General features: G+C 32.2%; 2 protein-coding genes across 15 annotated transcripts in view; one reads left to right on the forward strand and one right to left on the reverse strand.

Moving 5' to 3' along the window:
- LOC126748368 (delta(24)-sterol reductase-like) overlaps window positions 1-22,315 on the forward strand; it is a 49,855-nt gene that overhangs the window by 18,445 nt on the left and 9,095 nt on the right. The window contains exon 1 of one of the 3 annotated variants that reach the window (XM_050457550.1): window positions 5,077-5,092. The exons of 1 other annotated variant lie outside the window; for it this stretch is intronic. The gene's annotated coding sequence lies outside the window, so the exon portion shown is untranslated. Of the gene's footprint in view, window positions 1-5,076; window positions 5,093-22,214; window positions 22,304-22,315 lie in introns of those variants that run through there. One more of the 3 variants, XM_050457547.1, reaches the window with a different exon arrangement.
- LOC126748365 (nuclear protein MDM1) overlaps window positions 1-22,315 on the reverse strand; it is a 79,851-nt gene that overhangs the window by 17,773 nt on the left and 39,763 nt on the right. For 5 of the 12 annotated variants that reach the window (XM_050457545.1, XM_050457544.1, XM_050457538.1 and 2 more), the window contains exons 1-3: window positions 13,590-13,857; window positions 13,161-13,329; window positions 7,946-8,067 (exon numbers count right to left, since the gene is read on the reverse strand). In XM_050457545.1, the coding sequence (XP_050313502.1) occupies window positions 7,946-8,067; window positions 13,161-13,329; window positions 13,590-13,649 (351 nt within the window). In that variant the 5' untranslated portion in view covers window positions 13,650-13,857. Of the gene's footprint in view, window positions 1-7,945; window positions 8,068-13,160; window positions 13,330-13,589; window positions 13,859-22,315 lie in introns of those variants that run through there. The other 7 variants (XM_050457535.1, XM_050457541.1, XM_050457539.1 and 4 more) reach the window with 5 other exon arrangements.

A 22,315-nucleotide genomic window follows, 5' to 3' on the forward strand; every position in this document is an offset into this window, starting at 1 on the left:
CAACTTATCATGATACTGCCAAATATTTGTATGAAATTTGTCGATTTTTTTTTTCTACACCAGTTTCAAAATATGGATGCCTTCAATGTTTACGTTATACTGACTCCCGCAAAAAATCTTGCAATGAAGTCATTATTTCCCGATCAAAGAAACAATTAAGTTTTGGATTTTTTGTTAGAAACGCATCCGTTTCTACCGCATCCATTGAAACCGGATCGTGTATGTCCGTACTACGCAACAATGTGTTCCGTAGCAATGTGCTCCGTGAGCAATCATAGTGGAATTTTTACTAATTTCATATTAAAGTTAATCCCTTATATATTTTTTGTAGAAGTGGATTAGACTATTGAAATTTTCATTTATTTGATGACCAATGGATAATCATTGGTTAAATAGTTCTTTTGTTCAACATTGTCCACCTCAGTAATATGATTTTTACCTTTGCCATGAGAATATGCTCATTAAATATTTTCCTCGGTTTTATTATTTTTATTTATAGTTTCGACATATTTGTATATGTTTTACTTTCCCTAAATATTTTCTAGTTCTTTTAGCATCATTTCAGGTAATTCTCATGTCTCTCTCAGCCAATTTCTATACTTCTATCAATTATTGTGCTAATGACTTACTTATAATCCTAAATGTTAAACATGATTTGCTTGTATGGAGCATAAAGCATTATATTTTTAGGTCTTGCTTTTTACGTATTTTATAAAGTCCTTATTGTTCTAATCTTTGCACTACTAAAAAATTATTTATTTGAACGAAGATGTTGAATAAAACTTAAACTTTCAATCGGAATAAAGTATATCTCTGAATAGTAAATATTTATATATGGTAAAATTGAAATAGTAAAAATGTCAACACTAAACACTAAAAACCATTAAGGATCATATGCAATAATTGATGATTAAATATATTCAACACTTTAAAAAACAATTTCACCATTTATAATTTCAGTAAAAATTCACAAATTAAAACAGCGCAATATCCTGTAAATCCGAAAATATTCCACTCAATCGGAAATCCCTGCAAATAATAATTAATCCCGTTGGAATGTAACCTGGAATTCTGTACATTGATGAATGTATTATCGATGGATAGTTCCACATAGTAAAATTAGCATATCCGGAAAAAGTAATTGATGTTGCTGTTTCAGTTGCATTGCGATTTCAAACCTATAAGTAAACGTTATCCCCGTTAAAGCGCGATTTTAATTTTCTCTGGACAAAGGATTAGTCTAGTTTTTAATCAGAGTCGCTGTTCTATCGAGATTAGAACAGTATTGATTGTAAAACAATGAACAGCCAATTTAAGCCTAAAACTACTATCCGATAAATTTAGCTTATCGAACATCGCATCGGGGTTAATATTACGTAATAATTTAAATGACAAACATAATTAGTATACGATAATATGATTAGGACTTTACTGTCATAATTAAATTAGGAAGTTCTATTATACTATCTATAATTTTTAGCCCAGTGTCAATCTTAATTAGGCATACAATATACTAAATAAGATAAGAAAAAAGCCATATCGTTAGCGTTAAGTATAATATATCTAGATATTAAATTACGTAATCGGTGAAAATAGAAGGAAGTCCTTTTTATGACTTCACAAATCAATAAAATTCGGCAGGATAGGAAGCATCCGGGCGGCGGTTACCCGACAATCCATACTGACGGATGTGCTCGAATTTTTGTGGTTACCTTTTATTGTGATATCGATTCTCTTAAATTATTAGAAATACCTGTAACTGTATTGGCAGCGATTATTTTATGTTGATATGTTACATTGTAAGAAGCGACAAAAGGATGAAAGCCGGCAAGTATAAAGTAATTCAGGCAGCAAATTTTATTATAAACACACGAAAAATTTTAGTAGAAAATAAGGTTCAAATCAATATTGAACCGAATCCCTATATAAAATAATAACGCCATAGAGCTGCTAACACCCATTTTCTTCAGCGATTGCCTCAGTTTACTGTTTTGCACATTAGTATCCCCTACCACTTCGAAGTGGATTAGACTACTAATACAACCTCTGAACATAAATGCTTCATTTAAGCCCTAAAAATAAGTTAACGTCATCGATCATTTTTGCAAAGAGGCAACAAGAACCAGCACCCTTATATATATAGACTAACTGAAATAGTAAGGTCTAATTTTGCAAATAGCTCCTACTCTGAGAATACGTAATTGATGCCTATGCAATTAGTGCTGCCAATCCTCTGATTATCAATTATGTAGAATAATAAAGAGATATAGCAACTTGACGACAAGGTGCAAAGCCAGGAATTTCTGAAATAAGTATCTAACTGATCATTTTAGTTTTCCATAAAAGCTGCAAAAAAATTAGAGTTAATTATTATATGTAAACATGTTTTTGTTTAAAAATAAGATTTTCACTAAAATGGGCAAATTACTGCTTTTGTAAAACTCGGCTATTGATTTAGGATTTTAATCTTTATTTCCAATTTTTTAAATGCCACTTTTGTTTTAGGGTCTTAAACTTCTTTTTATTTTGTTTCAGGCATCTTTGGATGAGTTGATAATAATTTCTCGTTTCTTTTAAGCATTTAAAGTAATCTTTAAATTTCAGGTACATGACGTCGTTTTTTATGTTTTCTGGTAATATATGTTGTAAATACAACAAGTTTAACGTTGTTTCCTAATTTAGGTAATCCATAGTACATCAATTAGACATCCTATAATTTTTCTGGCTTATGATACTCTTTTCTTTATTTTTCTATCGTTTTTTTCAGATAAGTCAAATTTTACACTAAGATACGAGTAAACCTTCCAACTAGTACTTTATCTATATCTAATTGGTTGTTAGATACTTCTGTTCCTATGGGGAGACATTTTGTTTTCTGTGTTGATTTCCAATCTCCAGTTATTATAATCTTCCTGCTTTTTGCTCTGCGCTATATTAACTTGGTCGTCAGCAAATTGTAGAGTATAGAACCAAGTGTATCCCATATCGGTGGCTTTCCATCGATCTTAAACAATGTAGGTAAATTTGGCGTAAGCATTTATCTACTGGCAACTTCTCTGATAAGTTATTACCGATTTTTACTTTTATCAATGTTCCATTGTACAGGTTTTTGAGAGCTTTTATAATAGAGTGACTAAGATTGGTTTCCTGTAAAATTTTACATAACTTCTTGACAGGGTGTGTATCATAGGCTTTTTAGAAATGTTTGAACATAAGATGGGTTTCTTGGTTACCGGCTGACCTTTTTTCTATAACTTGTTTTAAGTAGAAGATGTTATCTGTACACGTTCTTTCAGCTCGAAATACTGACTTTTCTTCTTCTTTGTTAATATTTTTCTCTCATGACAAGACTCATGATGCTGGTTACAGATATGCCTCTGTAGTTTAAACAGTCCAGTTTATTCCCTTTTTTATGGATGATATATATGCCTCTTTCCATTTTGCAGAGACGTCCATTTAGGTATTGGTTGATGCATCAAGTGAGTTATTGAAGCAGTTTTTCTGACCTACATTTGATTAGTTCGGCAGGGATTCCTCTTGGACCTGCGGTCCGACCACTTTTTACATTTTGTACTGCATTCTTGATTTAGTCAATATATATTGACCATAATTGTATCTCTCTCTACTATCACATCCGTAGGTGTGTTCAACAAATATTCTTCTCCGTTTTCAGTCAACAGCTTTTGATAGTGACCGGTCCATTTCTTTGCTGGTAGTATTTGGACATTTGCCCTATTATTTGAGTCGAACTTTAAGTTTCTTATGAATTTTGAGCACTTTTTTCCGCTTATATAGTTGTTAATTTTCATACACTTTTTTCCCACATCTCCTTCTATGCTATATTTATAGTTCTTCTGGTTAGTCTCTTAATTTGTGCCAGAGTTTTGGGAGTAATTTTTTTATTTCTTTGACATAATTTTTATGTCTTTTAGATATATTTTAAATGCACAGCTTTAAATTAATTTTCCATGTTTCCAAGATTCCGGAGCATTTTTTTTTGGAATTTGAAGTCATTTTAAGTTTATCTAATGAACGAGCAGTCACTGATCTCATGTAGATGGAATTAATGCTTAAAACAAGAATGATAAAATTTGAATGAATGATGAACTGAATCTTTCTTTGAAATGTGAAGAAAAACCATTTTCTCCAAATACTAAAAGAGGACAGAGAAGACAGGCTTAGATATTCAGGAAAATTTGAGAGATATCGATCCCTTACATTGTAAGGTAAATTAATTCCATTGTTAGGAGTATTCAAATATTTGGGGAATGAATATAGAACTCCAAGTTAAGCTGGAATTAACACGTAAATAGAATATCCAAGCGAGCGAATGCCATTCTAATGATAACTAGGTCAACCTACGAGCAAATTTCAGTCTTGAAACCTAAAATAGTATCATTTTCATTTCATAAATTAATAGGAACTGAAAGTATCAACTTGCAAAGACAATAGCAACAAACGACCTTTACTGGCTAATGTATTAAAAGAATTCCTGAATTAATTATTTATACCTACATTTTACTTCTAAACAACTTTTTATAAAAATAAACCTTTAATGAAAGCATACGTCTGTCTGGCCTTGACTTCCTGGCAAACTTTTCCATAATTTTTAATTTAAAAGCAGTACTAAACCGTCTTTTATTACTCACAACAAACAAGATTTACAACCGTGTTTTACGTGAATTTTCCTATTTTCAAATAAACCTTTCTGCAGGGTAGGGAAAGGAAAAGGAATTAAATTTCCGTTTCGCTTTTACAGGCATTGTGAGGACTTAAAGATCGGGCGTTGTTTTTGCTGTTCTTGTTTATTTCAAAGTAAAGAGAAAATTCGCCAGTGGGAAACTTGTGAAAACGTGCGGCGCCCTATACGAAATCTTTACTCTGCCACAGTCGTTAAAGCGTATTTGCTTTGAAATAATGTTTACCAGTTCTTTTAGATTGCTCGAAAGATAGAGTTAGCCATTCCAAGAGAAAATATATACAGCTATTTTTGCGCTTTTCTTGATGGTAAATAGATGTAATAAAATGGTAGCTGTTTGGTTAGAAGATCAATCCGTTATAAGTACAGTTGATATGAAAGAAGTCAAATTGGGTACGTATTAATCTAGATATTATTAATGGGTTATTAATGTAAGGATCTTTAGATTAACCAACAATTTTTTAAAACAACTAGATTTCATGGAATCAAAATTTTTTTATCATTTCGGGAATTAAATATCTCAACCATTATAACTCGTCCTTCAACGAAATTTAATTTTTCCGCTCTAAATTAGTATGATACCAAACCAAACTATAAATATTTTTCACTTCTTTGTATGCAAGAAAAAAATAAAAAATACGACTGGTGATAATTTACATAAATATGTAAAAAGATCCCAAAACCATTTACACCAACCTAGTCATTGCATTGGCTAAGTATATTGAAATATAAATGTTCCTATGCAATTAGTAAGAAGTGGAATATGGAGTTGGAGTAAGAGTTGGAAAACATATTGACTGATGTGTGTTCAATTTTATTCTAGAGCAATCCTACTGCGGGTAAAAGTTCATCCTGTAAATATGAACATAGTCCAAATATACGCACCCGCTGCAGACAAAGAGAAGGAAGTCGAATGACTCTACCAAAGTTTAGAACGTAACACAACGACGAAATAAATATCGTAATGTCCGATTTTAATGCCAAATTGGGAGTGGGGTTGAAAACAGCTTTTATTGGAACGTTTGGATTAGGATAAGGAAATTACAGAAAAAATAGGCTTGATACATTTTCAGAAAACAACGAAATATTAGTATTAAATCCATTCTACAAATTGTCAAAGAGAAGACAATAAACATATCGTCAGCAGATATGTCTAGTAACATTCTCAATATAATACCTAAATTTACTATATGTTAGTAAACGAAAGGTTCAGAAAATGCTTTAATTTAGTTAAAACATATCCTGAGGCGGCCATAAATAAAAAAATAATCCTACTGCAAGTAGGAATTGTAGAAATGAATCTGAAGAAAGTTAACCAAAATAATAAATTCAATAAAGAAGGCATTTTTAAAATCACGAAACCAAAAAAAAATCTTGGATGACCAGTGAAATTTTAAAACCAATGGAATAGAGAAGAATACATAAAAGTTATGAAGAAGAGTACAAATACATCCAGACACAGATTAAGAAAAGTTCAGAGAAGCGAAAGAAAAAGAAGCAGCAGAGAGATACGCCAAAATAGAAATACTCTAAGCCAGACACGACAGCATTAATCTACACAAAAAATAAGAGAGAAAGCTGGAACCTTTAAAAGCGACAAATCATGAAGATCAAAGACACAAATGGAAAAATTATCTTTGAGAAACATGATTTAAAGAAACAGGTGGAAGGCATGCTTAGAAAAGCTTTTTAGGGATCAAGGACTCACTGTCGGAAAAAATTACAGGCCCACCCATACTAATCCATGAGGTAGAATTAGCAATAAAACAAATGAAAAATAAAAAACAGTGGAACCAGACAGCTTAGAGGCCGAATTTTTGAAGCTGTTGGATAATCAAGAAATAGCCTGGATTACCGACATCTTGAACAGAATCTAAAACTCGCAATCAGAATTTATACCGTTACCAAATGCAGCAAAAAACCTGAAAAGGCGAGAAACATCGGACCATCAGTCATATTCTAAAATTGTTATTCTTAAAGTCGTCTACAGAAGAATTTACTACAAATGCGAAGGATAGATATCTGAAAACAAGTTTAGTTTTGTAAATGCAGTCAAAACCAGAGAAGCACTTTTTGGACTTTAAGTCCTAATCGAGAGATACAGAGACGCCAACTATGATGTATACGCTTATCTAATCGATTATGAAAAATTATTTGATCACGTTCATCATCGTAAAATGATCAATATCCTGAAAGAGGCCAAAGAGGCTAATTTCAAATCTCTACTGGAATTAGACCGCGTGTTTCAGACTTGATGAAGATCAAACGGAATAGGTAAAATACGTGGCAGTTATGTATTCTCTTAGGTTCAATATTCAAATTATATTCTTAAAAAAATTCAACAAATCCCTTAACGGACAACAAAAAGGTATTCTTTTGAACGGAGTCAGACTAAATGGTATTCGAGACGTCGACGATACCATGGTGAGAGCAGATAGCTTGGAAGCACAGCATAACATGATCATCAAAAAAAAGAGACATAAAAGGAGATTACAAAAAGCAAGTCTGGTATTTTACAACATGTGTGTCATTTTTAAAAGTCGCAACATATCTCTTGAAATGAAAGTAAGGCACTTTTGAATGTCTTGTCTGTTTTATTGTATGGCGTAGAATCCTGGACAGTCACAGAAGTCACTACTACAAATCTGAAAGCATTTGAGATGTGCCTCTAAAGGAAAATACTCACATTACCATGGGCATTTCACATTATAAACGTAGAAGTGCTAAAAAGAATGGAAAAAGATGTATAAATCATATACTTTAAAAAAAGGTTGCTAGAATACCGGAGGCAATAAAGATGAATACTCTGTACTGCAAACCATAATACAAGGAAAGGTATTGGGTAAAACAGGGCCTGGAAGAACATCATGTAGAACCTACGGACTTGGTTTAAGCAAAGTTCAATAGAACTGTTTCGAGCTGTTACAAAAAACTCAACTTATTAACGTAAACAAGATGTTTTAGAAATAAGATTAGGATTTTCAAGACACTTTTATATTATAAGTATGAAATTAAACTAACCTTAGACCACATATTAAAATAAATCACTTAAGCTTCTTATTGTTAATCCTTAATATACAGTTGCAGGTATTTCTTAAACCAGAAACTTTAAACCTTACACGTCTAATATATGATATAATGTAGATGGGGGTGAGTGCTATGAGTGTTTGTTCAGGGTAAATATATGTGAAATGGTTGTATATATACATACAAGGAGGGTGCGTGTGAACGAGGCTTAAGACTCACCCTAGCTCTGGAATCGATTCCCTTATTTTCAGTCACCCCATCGTTTACAAGAAATTCGTGATGACGATAAGCTAGGTCGGGATACTTTTTCCTGCGGGGCATTACTGGCTCCTGCTTTGAAACTGTAATGAAAGAAATAAGAAATATTTTAATGATTGTTTTCCTCTTTATTTATTTATTTATTTATTAAGGACGGGAAAGTTCCGTTAGCCGTTACAAAATACAAAATTACAAATTTGATTTAAAATTATATAACAATCTACAAAAGAAAATTACAAAAAGTAAGGGATATAACAACGAGAAAACAAAAAAAATAGAAATCCTAATAGTGGTAGTATATAAGCATTACAAATATTACCAAGTAAATTGATAATAACACATATGTAATTTCAATCATTATAAGCAAGATAACTTCGTAACTAATTTAAAGACACATTAAATACATCGATATTAGGATTATTTATTAGCCTCAAAGTCCTATAGAGAGGCTTATTTATACCATACAAGGTTCTATAAAAGGGAATATAGAATATTGGCTACTGTCTTAGCTATTGGTATAGTATATTAAAACCAATTGAATTGAAAAGAATAGGCCAGTCCAACATGCCATTCACAAGTTTAAATATAAAGAGTTTACAAAATCTGTCTCTGCGAGTACTAAATGCAGGCATGTTTAACTGTTGTTCCATCAGACTGTAAATCTTGGTTCTCCATTCTAATGCTCTTCCTAAAAGCCCATACTTTCAGAAATTTGTGTTGAACGCGCTCTAAGAAAACTGTGCGATTTTGAAAATCTGGTAACCACACAACTGAGCAGTATTCCAAGACAGACATTACCAATGCACAGTAGACCAATCAGCCCTCACAGAAAAAATATTGGCAATTTCTGAGAGCAAACCCGAGTCTCTTTAAGCTATATTTATTTAACGAATATTTCGCTATAAAATTTAAAAATACAGAAATATTCAAATGAATTAGTATTGAGGGTATCGTAGCCATTAAAGTTGCAATGCAAAAAAATTGTAAATATTTGACATGTTATTTAAAATTTCTGCATTTAAACATATTTTGTAGTAATATCATTTTTGAGTTAACATTTTTTTTTCTAATTAACTTAAAATAAAACGCTATAATGCAATAACTATTAAATATTAGTATTCGTGAAATCAATTCAGAAAATATCATTTTAATTATCTCTCCAATCATTCTGATAAGTGCGTGCTTAAAGTAAAAGTATAGAAGTTCTGTAGCTTCCAATTAAAACACTTTCCACAAGCAATCATGATGATGACATCACATGTGCTTTAGGCATAAAAAAAAGTTTAAATAAACCCCTTTTTTTTAACATATTTAAATTTAATTAATGAAGAAATTGAATCACCATAAAGTGTCCTAGTTAATTCCCAAACGCTCTATAATCCGATTAGAGAAATGGTAACCCGATATAGTTATCATGAGGGAGTTGAAAACGTATTAACTGGCGCTAAAATCCCAGCAATAATGGGCCTGGATTCTGCAAACTCGCCTTTCATTTCACTGACTGAACAAATCGCCACAGAATCTTTTAAATTGGAAATTGGCTCGTTCCTAACCGATAAGAGAATTTCTCAATTTTGCGGCCAGAGGAATCGGACAAGCTCGAGGCGTTTAAGTGAATTTTTCGCACCCGGCAAATTTCCTGGATAAGATTTATGGTTCACAGTGCTCGAGCAGCAAATATAAAATATTAAGGATTTATTACTACCCAGTAGGAAACATCCAGAGGGAAATGATTGTGTGTGAGTAAGAAGAGATTTATTATGAAATAGAATGTTTTTTGGATTACCAGGATGTCAAAAATTATCATGCTTTACTTATAGTTAAATTATTTTACTACAATTTTATTATTAGTCAATTGGCTGTATAGTTTCAGCTGATATAAATCAAGACAACCAAGGGGGTAACTGGGAAACCACATCAATAAGAACTATCAATTAGGTTTTGCAAAACATGCTTTGTATCATGGTTGTATTTAAAAAAATAAATTATTCTGGCTACTGTATATCCAACAAATTATTTTCTATAATAATACAAAAATCTAATACATTATTTCAATGAATAAAACATAATTTTGATTCTTTGCAATAATTTCGTGAAATCCGTTACTATAAAGTATTAATGAAATTTTGCCGTTTAATTGAAATTATCATAATATTTTATACAATATTCCGCCTTTTCAAGAATCCCTAGGAAATTACAGTCTTCTTATCTGAATATCTGAATATCAAAGACTGTAGATTTTCTCGCTTTAAACTGTAAATCCAGATCCGGAAGTTCAAAATAAAAAGAATTCAAAGGAACATTGGAAAGAAGGTTGAACTTTTTCCAAATTTCTGTGAATTTTGATAATAATTAAAAACCTATTTGTAAAATTATTATTAATTGTATCTGTGTTTTATTGCTTCTAATAAAAATTCCTCATAAGTAGTTTTAATGACAACATGCTTTTCCAGGCGTTAAAATTGGCTTTAAAACTACGTGAATCGATTAACAAGCGGCTAACAAGCTGTTGTTAAAAACTTTAAATTCTTGATGAAATTTCTAGTTCGGTTAGCAACATAATTTTCTTTTCTGAAGTTAGTGTTTTATCAAAAGAATTAGTTGTTCAGTACATGCTACGGAAATGTAACTAAAATTCTTTGTATTTAACTAATATTTAAGTTTAGAGTTTCAGTTGAGGTGTTATTTCATTTAGTAAGAGGGGTTGTATAAGTTTTTTTTTGTAAATTTACGGTTATTTAAGTTTGTGGAAATAGGTAATATATATTTAGAAGAAGCCAGTTGAAATCCATCAATCCTTCTACTTTAAAAACATTTTAGTTATTTCTAGAGCTTTTCAAAATGCAACATTTTCTTTTAGTGGTCTTGGACTTACTTTGCTAGCAGGACAAGGGCTAAGAGTATAATTACTTCACTTTATTTTAAGAACAAGAGCAAAGCGATACAAGAATTGCAGTCTTGTTACAAAATTATTATAAGAAGAGAAAAAAATGCATTGTTCTTAATACAAGATATGCATAATCTAAATAGATATATTTTTGAAACTTCTTTTTTTTCATTTTCAAATACACACCAAGGCTGATCATAAACAGGATTTAAAAAAAAAATGTTTTTTGTTTTTAATAAAGTGTAATTTTAGAGAAAATTTATTTGAGTTAAGAAAATCTTAGCATTTTTACTTTAAATTAAAATTTATTTATAATTTAATAAAAATTGGTCAAGTAGTATTGAATTTATTAGGAGAACAATTTTTTAAATCGGTTTAAAAGTTAAAACATCTCTTACAAAAGTATTTTTCTTGTGATATTATATATGATATTTAACTTGGATTTATTTTTTATTTTTGGATTATTATTTGAGGGTCCATGTTATTTTCTTGAAAGCACTTTTAGTTAAAAATATCTAGGAATTCATAAGAGGTTTTCAAAAACAGGTTTACCTTGTGTATATAATTTTTAATGTATGATAAAAGTTAAAATTTTATATTATTTCGATTGTACTAAAAGTAAATTCGTAAAGTAAATAAAAACTATTAAATTTTTTTTCGAATTCACAAATTCAAACGGAACTGTGTTATACGATAAACAAGACAGTTATTCTCGGAACATATTGCCTGCCTGCACGTCATTAGTAATCCTACACATTTGTGCAAATCAATGAGTGATCAAAACAGCAACTTAGAATTATTGACATACAAGCGAGCAAGTTTAAGTGCAGCTCCAGCTTCTGAGTGAGTGATGTTCTTTATTAAAATGCCCTACCGATTTTCTTCTCAAGACTATGCAGACATGCATTTTGTGAATGGCTACTGTAACGGCAGTGCTCGTCGAGCAGTTATCGAATATCGACATCAGTTTGCTCAAATGGTGCTCAAAGCGTGCTTGCATTCCCCCATTACAGAACATTTCTGGAAGTCCACAGACAATTTTGGAAATGTGGTCTGCGTGATTATCCTTTCGATCAAGAAGTGAACTTGCCAGCAGAATTGGAACAAGAAGTACTAGATACTGTTGTAAGGAATCGAACTATCGGTATACGTAAAATCTGTAGACAAGTTGAAATACCCCGAATGAATGACAAATTTTAAAGTATGATGCTTACCATTACCGTAAGGTACAAGGTTTACTTAAGGCAGATCTATTCTACCTGAATATTAAGGAAGTTCCGTCTTAATATTCATTTTTACAGAACAGTCCTCTGGATAAATGAAGTGACATTCACGCGTGGTATTAAAAATCTGAGAAACCTGCATAGTGGGAATCAGAAAATCATAAAAGCTGTACGTCCATGTAATTTTCAACATAAATTTTCTGTTAACGTTTGGGGTAGCCCTAATCGATGACTTATTGATTGGTTCTATTGTGCTTCTTACCAAATTGAATGCGAACAGTTATCCTCAATTTCTTATGAACCAACTGCAAGGATTTTGGAGGATGTTTTATTGAATATTTACCTATACATGTTGCTCCAAATCGATGGAGCCTTACCGAATTTCGGAATTTCTGGAAATTGGCCGAATGGTCCTAGGTGGTCGAGGTTTCCTAGCCAACAAGATCACCTGATCACAATCCCCTTAATTTTTATTTATAGAGGTACATGAATGTTTTAGTCTATGCGCAAGTTAGCGTACAAGGAAAGATTTATTGGAGCGTATTCAGCAGGCTCCTGAACAAATACGATAAATCAGGGGCCAAATACGTGTAACTACGTCATATTTTGGCTTACGGGCACAAGCCTGCATTCAACAAGGACCATTTTAAGAATATTATACTAAAAAAAAATATCATTATTGTAAAACCATTCTTTATTTACTTTACGAATTTTTTTTAGTATAATCTTTAGATAACTTTACGCTCTTAACGTTTTTTGAAATATGGAACACCTTGCACACACATAACAGTTTTTGAAAATGATAGAATAATCCTTTTTCCTCGGATAAATCCAATTTCCAATACTTCTTTAAGTAAGTAAGACAAGAATGTCCGTGATTTTTCATCAGCCAAGAAACTTTTCAATATTCTTTTATTTTAAAGCCACTTTCAATAGTTGCTCGTTAAGGTAATTTGATAATAACCAAATTTACGTTTTGATAAGAAATCTTAATTAAAAACAAAATCATAGATTTTGAACCAGAGTGATCAATAAAATGTGAGACAATATTCAGAACTAATCTTACCAGAATCAGTTACAAATTCGTCCTCCTTCGGCGGTTTAATATCTACGATTTCAGTGGTACCTCCCGAAGGAGGTATACCATTCTGCATGGGAGCTTTCCGTACTACATCCTGACGTGGCCCCGTATATTCATGCCATCGGTAAGTACTCCGATATTCGGAGTGCAACTGCTAAAAAAAAAATAATTAAGAGGAGAAGCAATAAATAAAATTTGAACTAAAAAAAAGTTACTTATTGACAAAAAACGAAATTATTTTTACAAGGTTGAGGTTAATTATTAGGACCTTACAAAAGAAGCTTAAATATTTACCGGTTTTATACCGCAGATAACTTTTAGTATCGGTTAATTAAGTTTGAATAAGTAGGCGCATTCGGTAAAAATCAATAAATCCTATAAGTCGAGCAAGAAAACTAAAATTAAAAATGTTACCTTATCGACGGGCATTGCGGGGCACGTAGCTCTACACAAGTTCCAAAATGAGCCGATCATGAGTTATTAGTTACTTTGAAACCCTATTTCGCGAGATCGATCGGCTTAAAGCCATAAAATGCTCAAAATGTATTTTTAAAAAGTTGATTAGTAAGACAGCACGGCATACAATCACTCTAGTTGGGTACCTTTAATAAAAATAATTGGGGTCTCAATTACGATTAGGGACATAACCGTTGCCCCACCTTTGGCAGAACACTATCCGTCGTTGGACTTATACATTTATACAGAGACCTCATACTTTTGGGAATCAATATTGAGGCGCTTGCTCTATTTGCGTGCAGGGCCGGCATTAACGCTCTTGCCATGAGATAGATGCAAACCATCCTGCGGGATTCGGCATTGCAATCGTTCGGGTCGTTTTTTGGTTGTCTGCATTGCATATTTAGGCTGATGCTTTATGAGTTGCTCAAATTTTTAAAAATGAAGAATTGAGTTTTTATTGAAGGAAAATTCACAGAAAACGCATTTTTTCCAGTGACTGGTTGGTTACCAAAACAATCGAAGTGAATAAAAGTGCTTAGGTAGACACTCTAATGGAAAGAGATCTGTAAAGAAGGCTACAAAATAAGGAAGGCAGAATTACAACTGATAAAAAAGATATTCTAAAAATTGTACAGAAATTCTACAAAGAGATACGCTATACGCTAGAGATAAAAATAAAATTATTCGCGATCGGATTCTCAAGATTCTCAATCGGGGATTAAAGGAAATCCCAGTAATGACAATACATTATGAGATCCAAAGACGATTTTTGAATTTAAAAAGCATTAAGCCATTAAAGTTCTCAAACTGTGTGGCGAAAAGTTATTGTAGAGTCTTAAACTTATTTATGAGTGTTTTATACAGTGTGAGAATAGAAGAATAGCAAGACTAAGTTAATCAACTTTTTAAAAGGAAAAAACATTATTACTAAAATTATTTAAATATTGACCTCTTAAAAAATCTTAAATATTTCCTTATGGAATATACATTTATCCTACAGACGACACTGTAAACAATATTTGGCAAGCGAAACAATTCCCAGAATCTCAAATATTTCATTACGTCCACGTTGCATATTGCACCGTTCAGCATCTATTAGAATATTGCTTATGTAATTTATTTAATTAATGCATTGTTTCCTTCTTGACGAATATACAAGTAGTTATACGTAAGGAAGTCCGATACTGGAACAGAATATGCGCCAGTTGGCTAGTAGATTTTTCCGTAGCGTTTCTTCTTTCCGTATTACGCAACTCGTTTTCTAGCATTGGCGCCATTCATAAATAAGAACTTTTCCCGATCTAATGAGTTCCCCCATATAACCTGGATATTTTCTATTGGCCATTCGGATAGGTTCTCCAGCTTTTATGTGGAATCGACAACGCTTTCTACAATAGATATATGGGATCATTACTTTGCCTACGTTTACTGCCTTTATTAAGAAAATAAAAAAAATGTGTAAGTAGTAAAGTAATTGGAAATGAACACCCATTAAGTGGTTTTAGCAACGATGCACAATTTGTATATATTTTTTTACTGTTTTTATACTTTTAGTGTAAAATTCTCTTTATTCTCTAAAATGGATTCTTTAAAATTTTTGTCATTTTCTAGTTATTCATAATTTCTTATAAAATATTATATATATTATTAGAATAGTTTATAGTTTACTAACGTAATGACATAACTGTGTTAAAAGATTTAAATAAAAATCAAATTGATGGGCTTTTAGAGACATTGCAGTTAGCTTTGAGCAGTTTCAACCATCTACATACACTAGTTTGAAAAAAGATGAAGGTGTAACACCGCTAATGACTCACAAGTCGAGATAGCTAAGAAAGTCGGAAACCAGTAGTAGTAAAAGTGGTAGTGGGATAGTATCCGGCGGGTGCTAAAACTAACTAAACTAAAAGTTCCTTTCCGCCAGCCTAACTATGGCTAAGATATGCAGATGTCGGTTGAATCTAAACCTAATAGGACTCCCTCCTGGACTGATAATCCCTTATGCCCAGTTGTCTAGGATATGGGAAACATATCTCTTACTTAATCCAAAATAGGGCTCGAGGCTGATCGGTGGGAGAGATAATCCGCTGTAACATCAATACAGTCGGACTCTGTTTCTCCTACACAACATGTCCAGTGCATATCTGTACTCTCAGGCTAGGTTGCAACAGATCCTAGTTACTTGGTCAGCTGCCTTAAAGGCAGGGCTTGACTGTCGGAGTAAATGATTATTTCTATATCCGGGCCCTATAGCAACTTCCAAAAAAGCGAACATTTCTACATTTCTACTATCATATTTACAAATTTTTTTCTTTTGAGATCGAGAATTTGTGTTACGCCATTTTTCCCTGCTTGCTATGTCAACCTTAAAAGAACCACTAGCCATACCGTGTTCTGCTGAACCGAACTGCTTGCTTCGCAAAATAATAACCAAAAGCCGAAAATTAACTGTAATTTAATGGATCTGACACATACTAATTACCGATAAGTAAAATTATGATATCAGTCATAATGGTCAAACTGGAATCCTTAGTATTAATCCTATTAATCACATCTTGTGTTAGTATAAAGCACTGTAGAGTTTGAAATGGAAAACCCTGGATTGATCACTCTTTTCGGGGAACCAATTATCAATAACAGTGAATAGATCAAGGCCAGAAATAAGTGGAATATAAGACCATTTGCAAATTATCACAAAGAACCAAAACTGAAGCGGTGAATAATAAAATTCACAATATACGTATTAAAACGGTGCTCCTTTGTTAGTATAATTGATATTTAATTTGAAAACCCGATTTTGTGAGACAAGGCATCGAAGATCAGCTATAAAACCGCGAATCACCTTTACGGCCACGAAGAATGCAGGGACGAAACCTTTCCTATCAAAATTGGTGAGAACCAAATATGACATGGTTTGATGCGGCTCTTTGTCAGAAGCTAAATAAAGAATATTTTCCTGTCTTTATTTTTTTGTCCTTAAATTTTCTTGTCATGACAATTTATTTTGGTTTGTATGGGAGTAAATAAACATTTTTGTTTAAGTTTGATGCTTTTGTTTGTTGTATAAGATTTTGTACTATAAACCGCAGATTTAAAGGAAAAAACTTAAACTAGAGAATTTATTGACCATAAGAAATTTTGATGAGAGTTGATTTAAGAATTTAAGTGAAAAAAAAATTATTTTGAAAAATTTATGATTTATTCCATGTCCCGTTCCATCGTAACTTGATCAGACTGATTGTACGGTCTGCAAACTGTATAGATGCTCCATATATGGTTGAAAAAGTAGTAAGGCATTTTCAACGTATAGAACTCAAAAAGGCATACAAAAATGATCATTGACTGGAGCTGTTCTATTTCACTTAACGTTCCCGGGGCATGTAATTTACCAAAAAATTGTGTTAATTATTTAAAGATGAAACGATGATGATTCATGACGTGAAGAAAAACTATACCGGAACACTACAACCTTTAAATAATCCAGGCCATAATTTAATAATAAAAGACCGATATAGTAATAAAGTGGTAAAGTTTTCAATGTTAATATTTACATATATATTCGTTTCCTTAAGATACGTACATTAATTTAGAAATGACATTATAAAGAAAAATAGTGAAAAGGTTCATGTATCCATTCATATAGCCCTATATCAGTCAAAGGTATGATGAAAGATGTCAAAGATGAAAATAATGATGTCTCAATCACATAGCATCAGAAAAACACCAGAAGCGCCAGGCAGAAAACTAGAATTTAAATAATGAATATAAATTTTATGTAAAAAATGTTTCATTAAAAATACGCATTGACACTCAATTTAATAAAATAAAAAGTACTGAAAACTAAGAGAACTAAGATTGGGTTTAGATAAAATTACACCAAATCTCCTGAAAAAAACAGGTCTGTATTTGAAAAAATTGAGTTTATGATGGAAGCCTAAAACTGATTTAAATGTTAAAATACTACGTTGGAGAAAAGAGAAAAATGAAAAAAAAAAAATTAAATTTTTGTTTTCTTTATGGTTTATGTTAGTTTCTATAAATTAATGTTAGCTATATAAGTTTCTAAACTAACATATATAGTTATTGGAGTTTTGGTTAGATGTAACCAAGTTCGTATCTTGTACGGTTACTATAAGATAAGAAGCGAATTTGGAAGACCCTATATTTTTTTGGTCGTTCACTCTTTATAATGAATCCTGAATATAGTGCGAGAGTAAAATTTAATTACAACATTTGAATTGTATAAATGAATATTACAGAGCATCAAGCAAAATAACCTTACCAATTTCCAAATTTGTAGTGTTTCGGATTTCACTCGGCGTTTCGTATTTTCAACGCCCTGTTGTCAGGAGAAAAGCGGAAAAAGGCATGGAAAACCGCCAAGTTCCCTGAACTTTGACCCGCATAAAGTGACAAAACTCTATTGGCCAAATTAAATCCTGGTAGCCTTGCTGAGGTCCCGCATTCATCGACCAGCTCGATCCTTTAGCCAGCTTAATGAGATTTTTTACGTATTTACTGCTTAAAGGACAATTTTTTCTTTTTAATTAATTAAAATGGAAAGACCGAATTTACAGGATTTTTAAAAATGTGGTAATTAACTTTAAATTTTAAAGAAATCACCTGATATGTATTACTAAAAAAATTAATTCTAAATTCATAATGCCGGAGAAAACTGCGTAGTTTTTAGGAATTTAGAAACAGCAGCAAATCCTACTTTTTATTAAAACGGAAAATAGAGTGTGAGAATCTTTGGCCATCTGTTCTTGAAACTCAGATTTTTGTGCAAGCAAAGTGGACCTTGCAGCTTTCAAATAAAAATGTGGCTGTAGCCATCATATTGTAAGTCGATAAAAATGTATTTATTATTATTATATGTCCTACGTGGTTTTTAAAAATTTACATATTCCTAAAAGATATTGTAGCGTTTTTACTATTTGTTTAGGGGTGAATTAAAACACATTGTTGCACAGAAATAGCTAACTGATTCATTACCACGTACTTACTACATACAATGACTTAAGACTTCTAGAAATACTTATTTAAACTGTATGTAGTTTCTATTTAAAAGTTGCGCCAATATTGATGTGGCCTCCTAGCGGCGAGGGCTCTTTTTTAGCTCTTTTAGGTAACTCATTGTCGCAAAACATTCACTAACCTTCCACGTGTGCTTCGAGATGTCGCAAGGTGTGTCAGCCTTCATCGAAATGATTTCTGATTGCCCTAACAGCTGGTAGATTCGCGGCTATGAAGATCGTTACAATATTTTTATTTGGGTATGATCATCATACTCTTCGATGATTGTCCATAACATGTCCCAATAAATAAAGTTAAAGAATATTTTTGCAAGGATTCTTAGTAAAATAAGTTAATTTTTTGTTATTTCCTCGTCTTTGGTTTGCTAACCTTGTTTGTATTTTTCCTGACTTTTTGACAGCTGTTTTTTTTTCAATATTTGTCATTTGATAAATATTGCTTTATACCGTGTTCAGATTAGATTTATTCAAATCCAAATAAAAGTCTTAAGATAAAGCGACAATATTTCATTGGTTTCCCTCTTGCGCTGAGAAATATACACCTCGGATTTTTCTATGTTTAATTCAGCTCAGATTCTAATTAGTAGAATACAGATATAGGATATAGAGATATATTTGTTATTGCAAGTTAAGACAGTGATTTTCGCATCCAGACGTGTTCGTTGTCCAGACGTGTATGTATAGCGTTGTATGGCTTTTTTCTAACCTTCTGGCAATTTTTGACCTTGATTTCGTATTTACATATCAATGTTCTATAAATAGTAAATTGGAAATATTTATCGCCTATTAAACAAAGATCATTTAATTTAATTACATCAATAACTAAAGTAAACCAGTTTAACCATTACGGTTTAAATATTGATTTATCATGAATGGCCTAGCAGTCTAGCCGATTTTATTTTTAGGTGGTAGTTTGTATTTTTTCATAATGACCGTTGCGGATATTGATCCGTTAAGGTCAACTTCTTTATTGTACTGTTTCATAATACAATATAAATATTTTATTATCTTATTTTTTTTTGGGAGATTGTCTGAATTAAAGATATTCTGTTTTAATATAGAGTGTCCGAGCCCAAGTAATAAGTTCTAAATCTTATTATAACTAATAATAATTAAAAAACACTACATAAGTATGATGTAAGAGACCCACCAATAGACCTTGAATCCCAAGGAAAGAAAACAATCAATTATTGACAAATGTAGAAATATTACCTTTACGATCCAATTTCTTTAATAGGCTTGTTGTTGTTGCTAATAGAGGAAAACTTAATTATGCCAATAAAAGAAAAGCTACAGTAGACGCAGCTGTGGAAGAGTCGTCTGATGCTTTTTGGGATTAAGAGAGTACTCTATTACCAGAAACTATGTACTAAGCTAAGAATCACCTTGAGTTTGAACACTTCCAAAGATTTCTCGATATGCTGACTACAAAAGAAAAAGCAAGAGCGAGGAAAGGCATGAAAAAAAATTAATAAATATTCTACGATACACTGCAACCAAGTGAAACTACCAAGGCGAGCACAAGTAATTACCTAGAACCAAGAAAAGTCATCTCATCCTTAATTCAACTGTTAAATCAAGAGAACAATGAATAAAGGAAAATGAAACTAAACATGGAGGCAGGAATATTCCTGAGTAAGGATATTTTTTAACGCGTGGTATGACATTCCAATATAAATCTCCATTACACAGCCGTAGACCATAACTGAAAACGAAGGTGTCATAAAAAAATGAATTACGAACAAAGGGACAATTCTAGTTACAAATAACTACCTGAAACTCTAGATAGACCTTATCACCCATAAATCAGCTAGTTAAATTAAGAGGAAGAACAAAACGGAGAACTCCAGTTCAACATGGTAGCAGAAATATTTTAGAAAGCATGCTTCTTAGGTAGCTATCAAAGGCTATTCATGCAACAACAACTAAAGATTATATTTGCTCTAGGACAGATGCTATGTTTAAAACAGTGGATCTTAAAAATCACTGATTAGTATTGAGTATTAAAAAATTTACTAAAATATATATGATAAGATAATGTGCAGATGTAATGAGATAAGAGATACACAAAATATTCTTATGGCTTATTTTGGTTTTTTTTTTATTAAACATATAACAATATAACACCTTAAGGACGTCAATACCAATTCTTTTTTGTATAATGATAAATACAGTAACGTCATTTGACGTTTTAACAACAGGAAAGCAAGATGTTGCTAAGCAATGAACACAGTAAACAAAAATAAATGCTGTTAATAATACAAGATTATCAGTATTCATGTAGAAGTAATAAGCGTCTGTGATTGGAAGTATTAAAAAAAAAGCTAATAACTCTTTCGGATATAAAAGAATGTAGTGTAAAAAAGTTCTGATATTGATGTGAACGACGTGAAATATTTATGAACTAAATGATGACCGATATTTTAAACCATAAGACGTATGTGAAACGGTTTTGTGAGCCATATCGGAGGTAGAAAGGAGTATCAGGACTCCAACTGGTCTATATTGCTAAATAGGGGAACCATCCGGTATCCAAATGGCTTCAGAATAAACAATAGAGCTGGTGCAAGGTTCTATAGTGGAGCTCTATACACAAGCAGGGCATTGTTGCCCTGGGCATTTTTGTACGCTACTGCCTTTCAGGCTGAAATCCTATATTGCGGATATTAGCTAAGTTAACAGCAGAACTGCCGTTAAGGCTATTACAATAAAGGTTCGGAAGAAACTGATGAAGATGGGCTCAGCTTGTCTGGTTGCCTATCTACTCAGGCTATGCTGGAAACGAGGAAGCGGACTCCCTGTGGAAACTGGGATATGTAAAACCGCCAGTAGGCCTCAAACCTATAATAGGTAAAGTCCAGTGCAACGGTTTATTAGAATGGTTACCCGTCAAAACACCAGCATTCCACCTGCCAAACAATGTCATCCACCTTCTATTTACATTGTTTGAGAAGTAAAATGCTGGTGTTTTGACGGGTTACTATTCTAATATATCGTTGCACTGGACTTTATAGCCAAATGTGTAGTTATTGCACATTAATCACAAATCTGCTGGACTGTCTCCCCTTTGGAGATAAACTGAGCCACCTGGCATGGAATAGGCTAAGCCACACATAGATGGGTCCTTTGCCTGTCTCACCAGACAATTATTGCGCTTAAAGACGCAAATTTGAGCTAACGACAGGCCTTTTAACCGGACACTGGCATTTAATACGTCATCTTCATTAGTTTTTCCAAGAGTATTGGACCTGTGGTAACCCCGGTGGGGTGCGACGGGTCCATTTGGAGACTTATGTGTATAATAGCCCCTTTGACTACCCACTGCCTTACAAATTCAAAATTGAAGACCTATGTGCTCTAAAGTCGATCTAAAAATTGTCTATGGATTACCTATTCAAATTAAAAGTAGTTTAAATCTAAAGCAGTAAATTTGTCAAGAAAATGTGTGTGGTTTGCCTTATATTATGTTAAAAGTATGCAAGAAATATCTCTATTTTATCACCTAATTTGACCCCATATGTTATGTTATAAGTTTTATCATAATCACTACAAATTACTAATTTTATTAAGCATACCAGTTTCAGCTTTATCCACGTTTACTTTTTAATTTAGCGTTTTTAAACAAAACGAGAGGTACATAGTCAA

The sequence above is a fragment of the Anthonomus grandis genome, chromosome 22, assembly GCF_022605725.1.
Source record: "Anthonomus grandis grandis chromosome 22, icAntGran1.3, whole genome shotgun sequence".
NCBI classification, from domain to species: domain Eukaryota; kingdom Metazoa; phylum Arthropoda; class Insecta; order Coleoptera; family Curculionidae; genus Anthonomus; species Anthonomus grandis.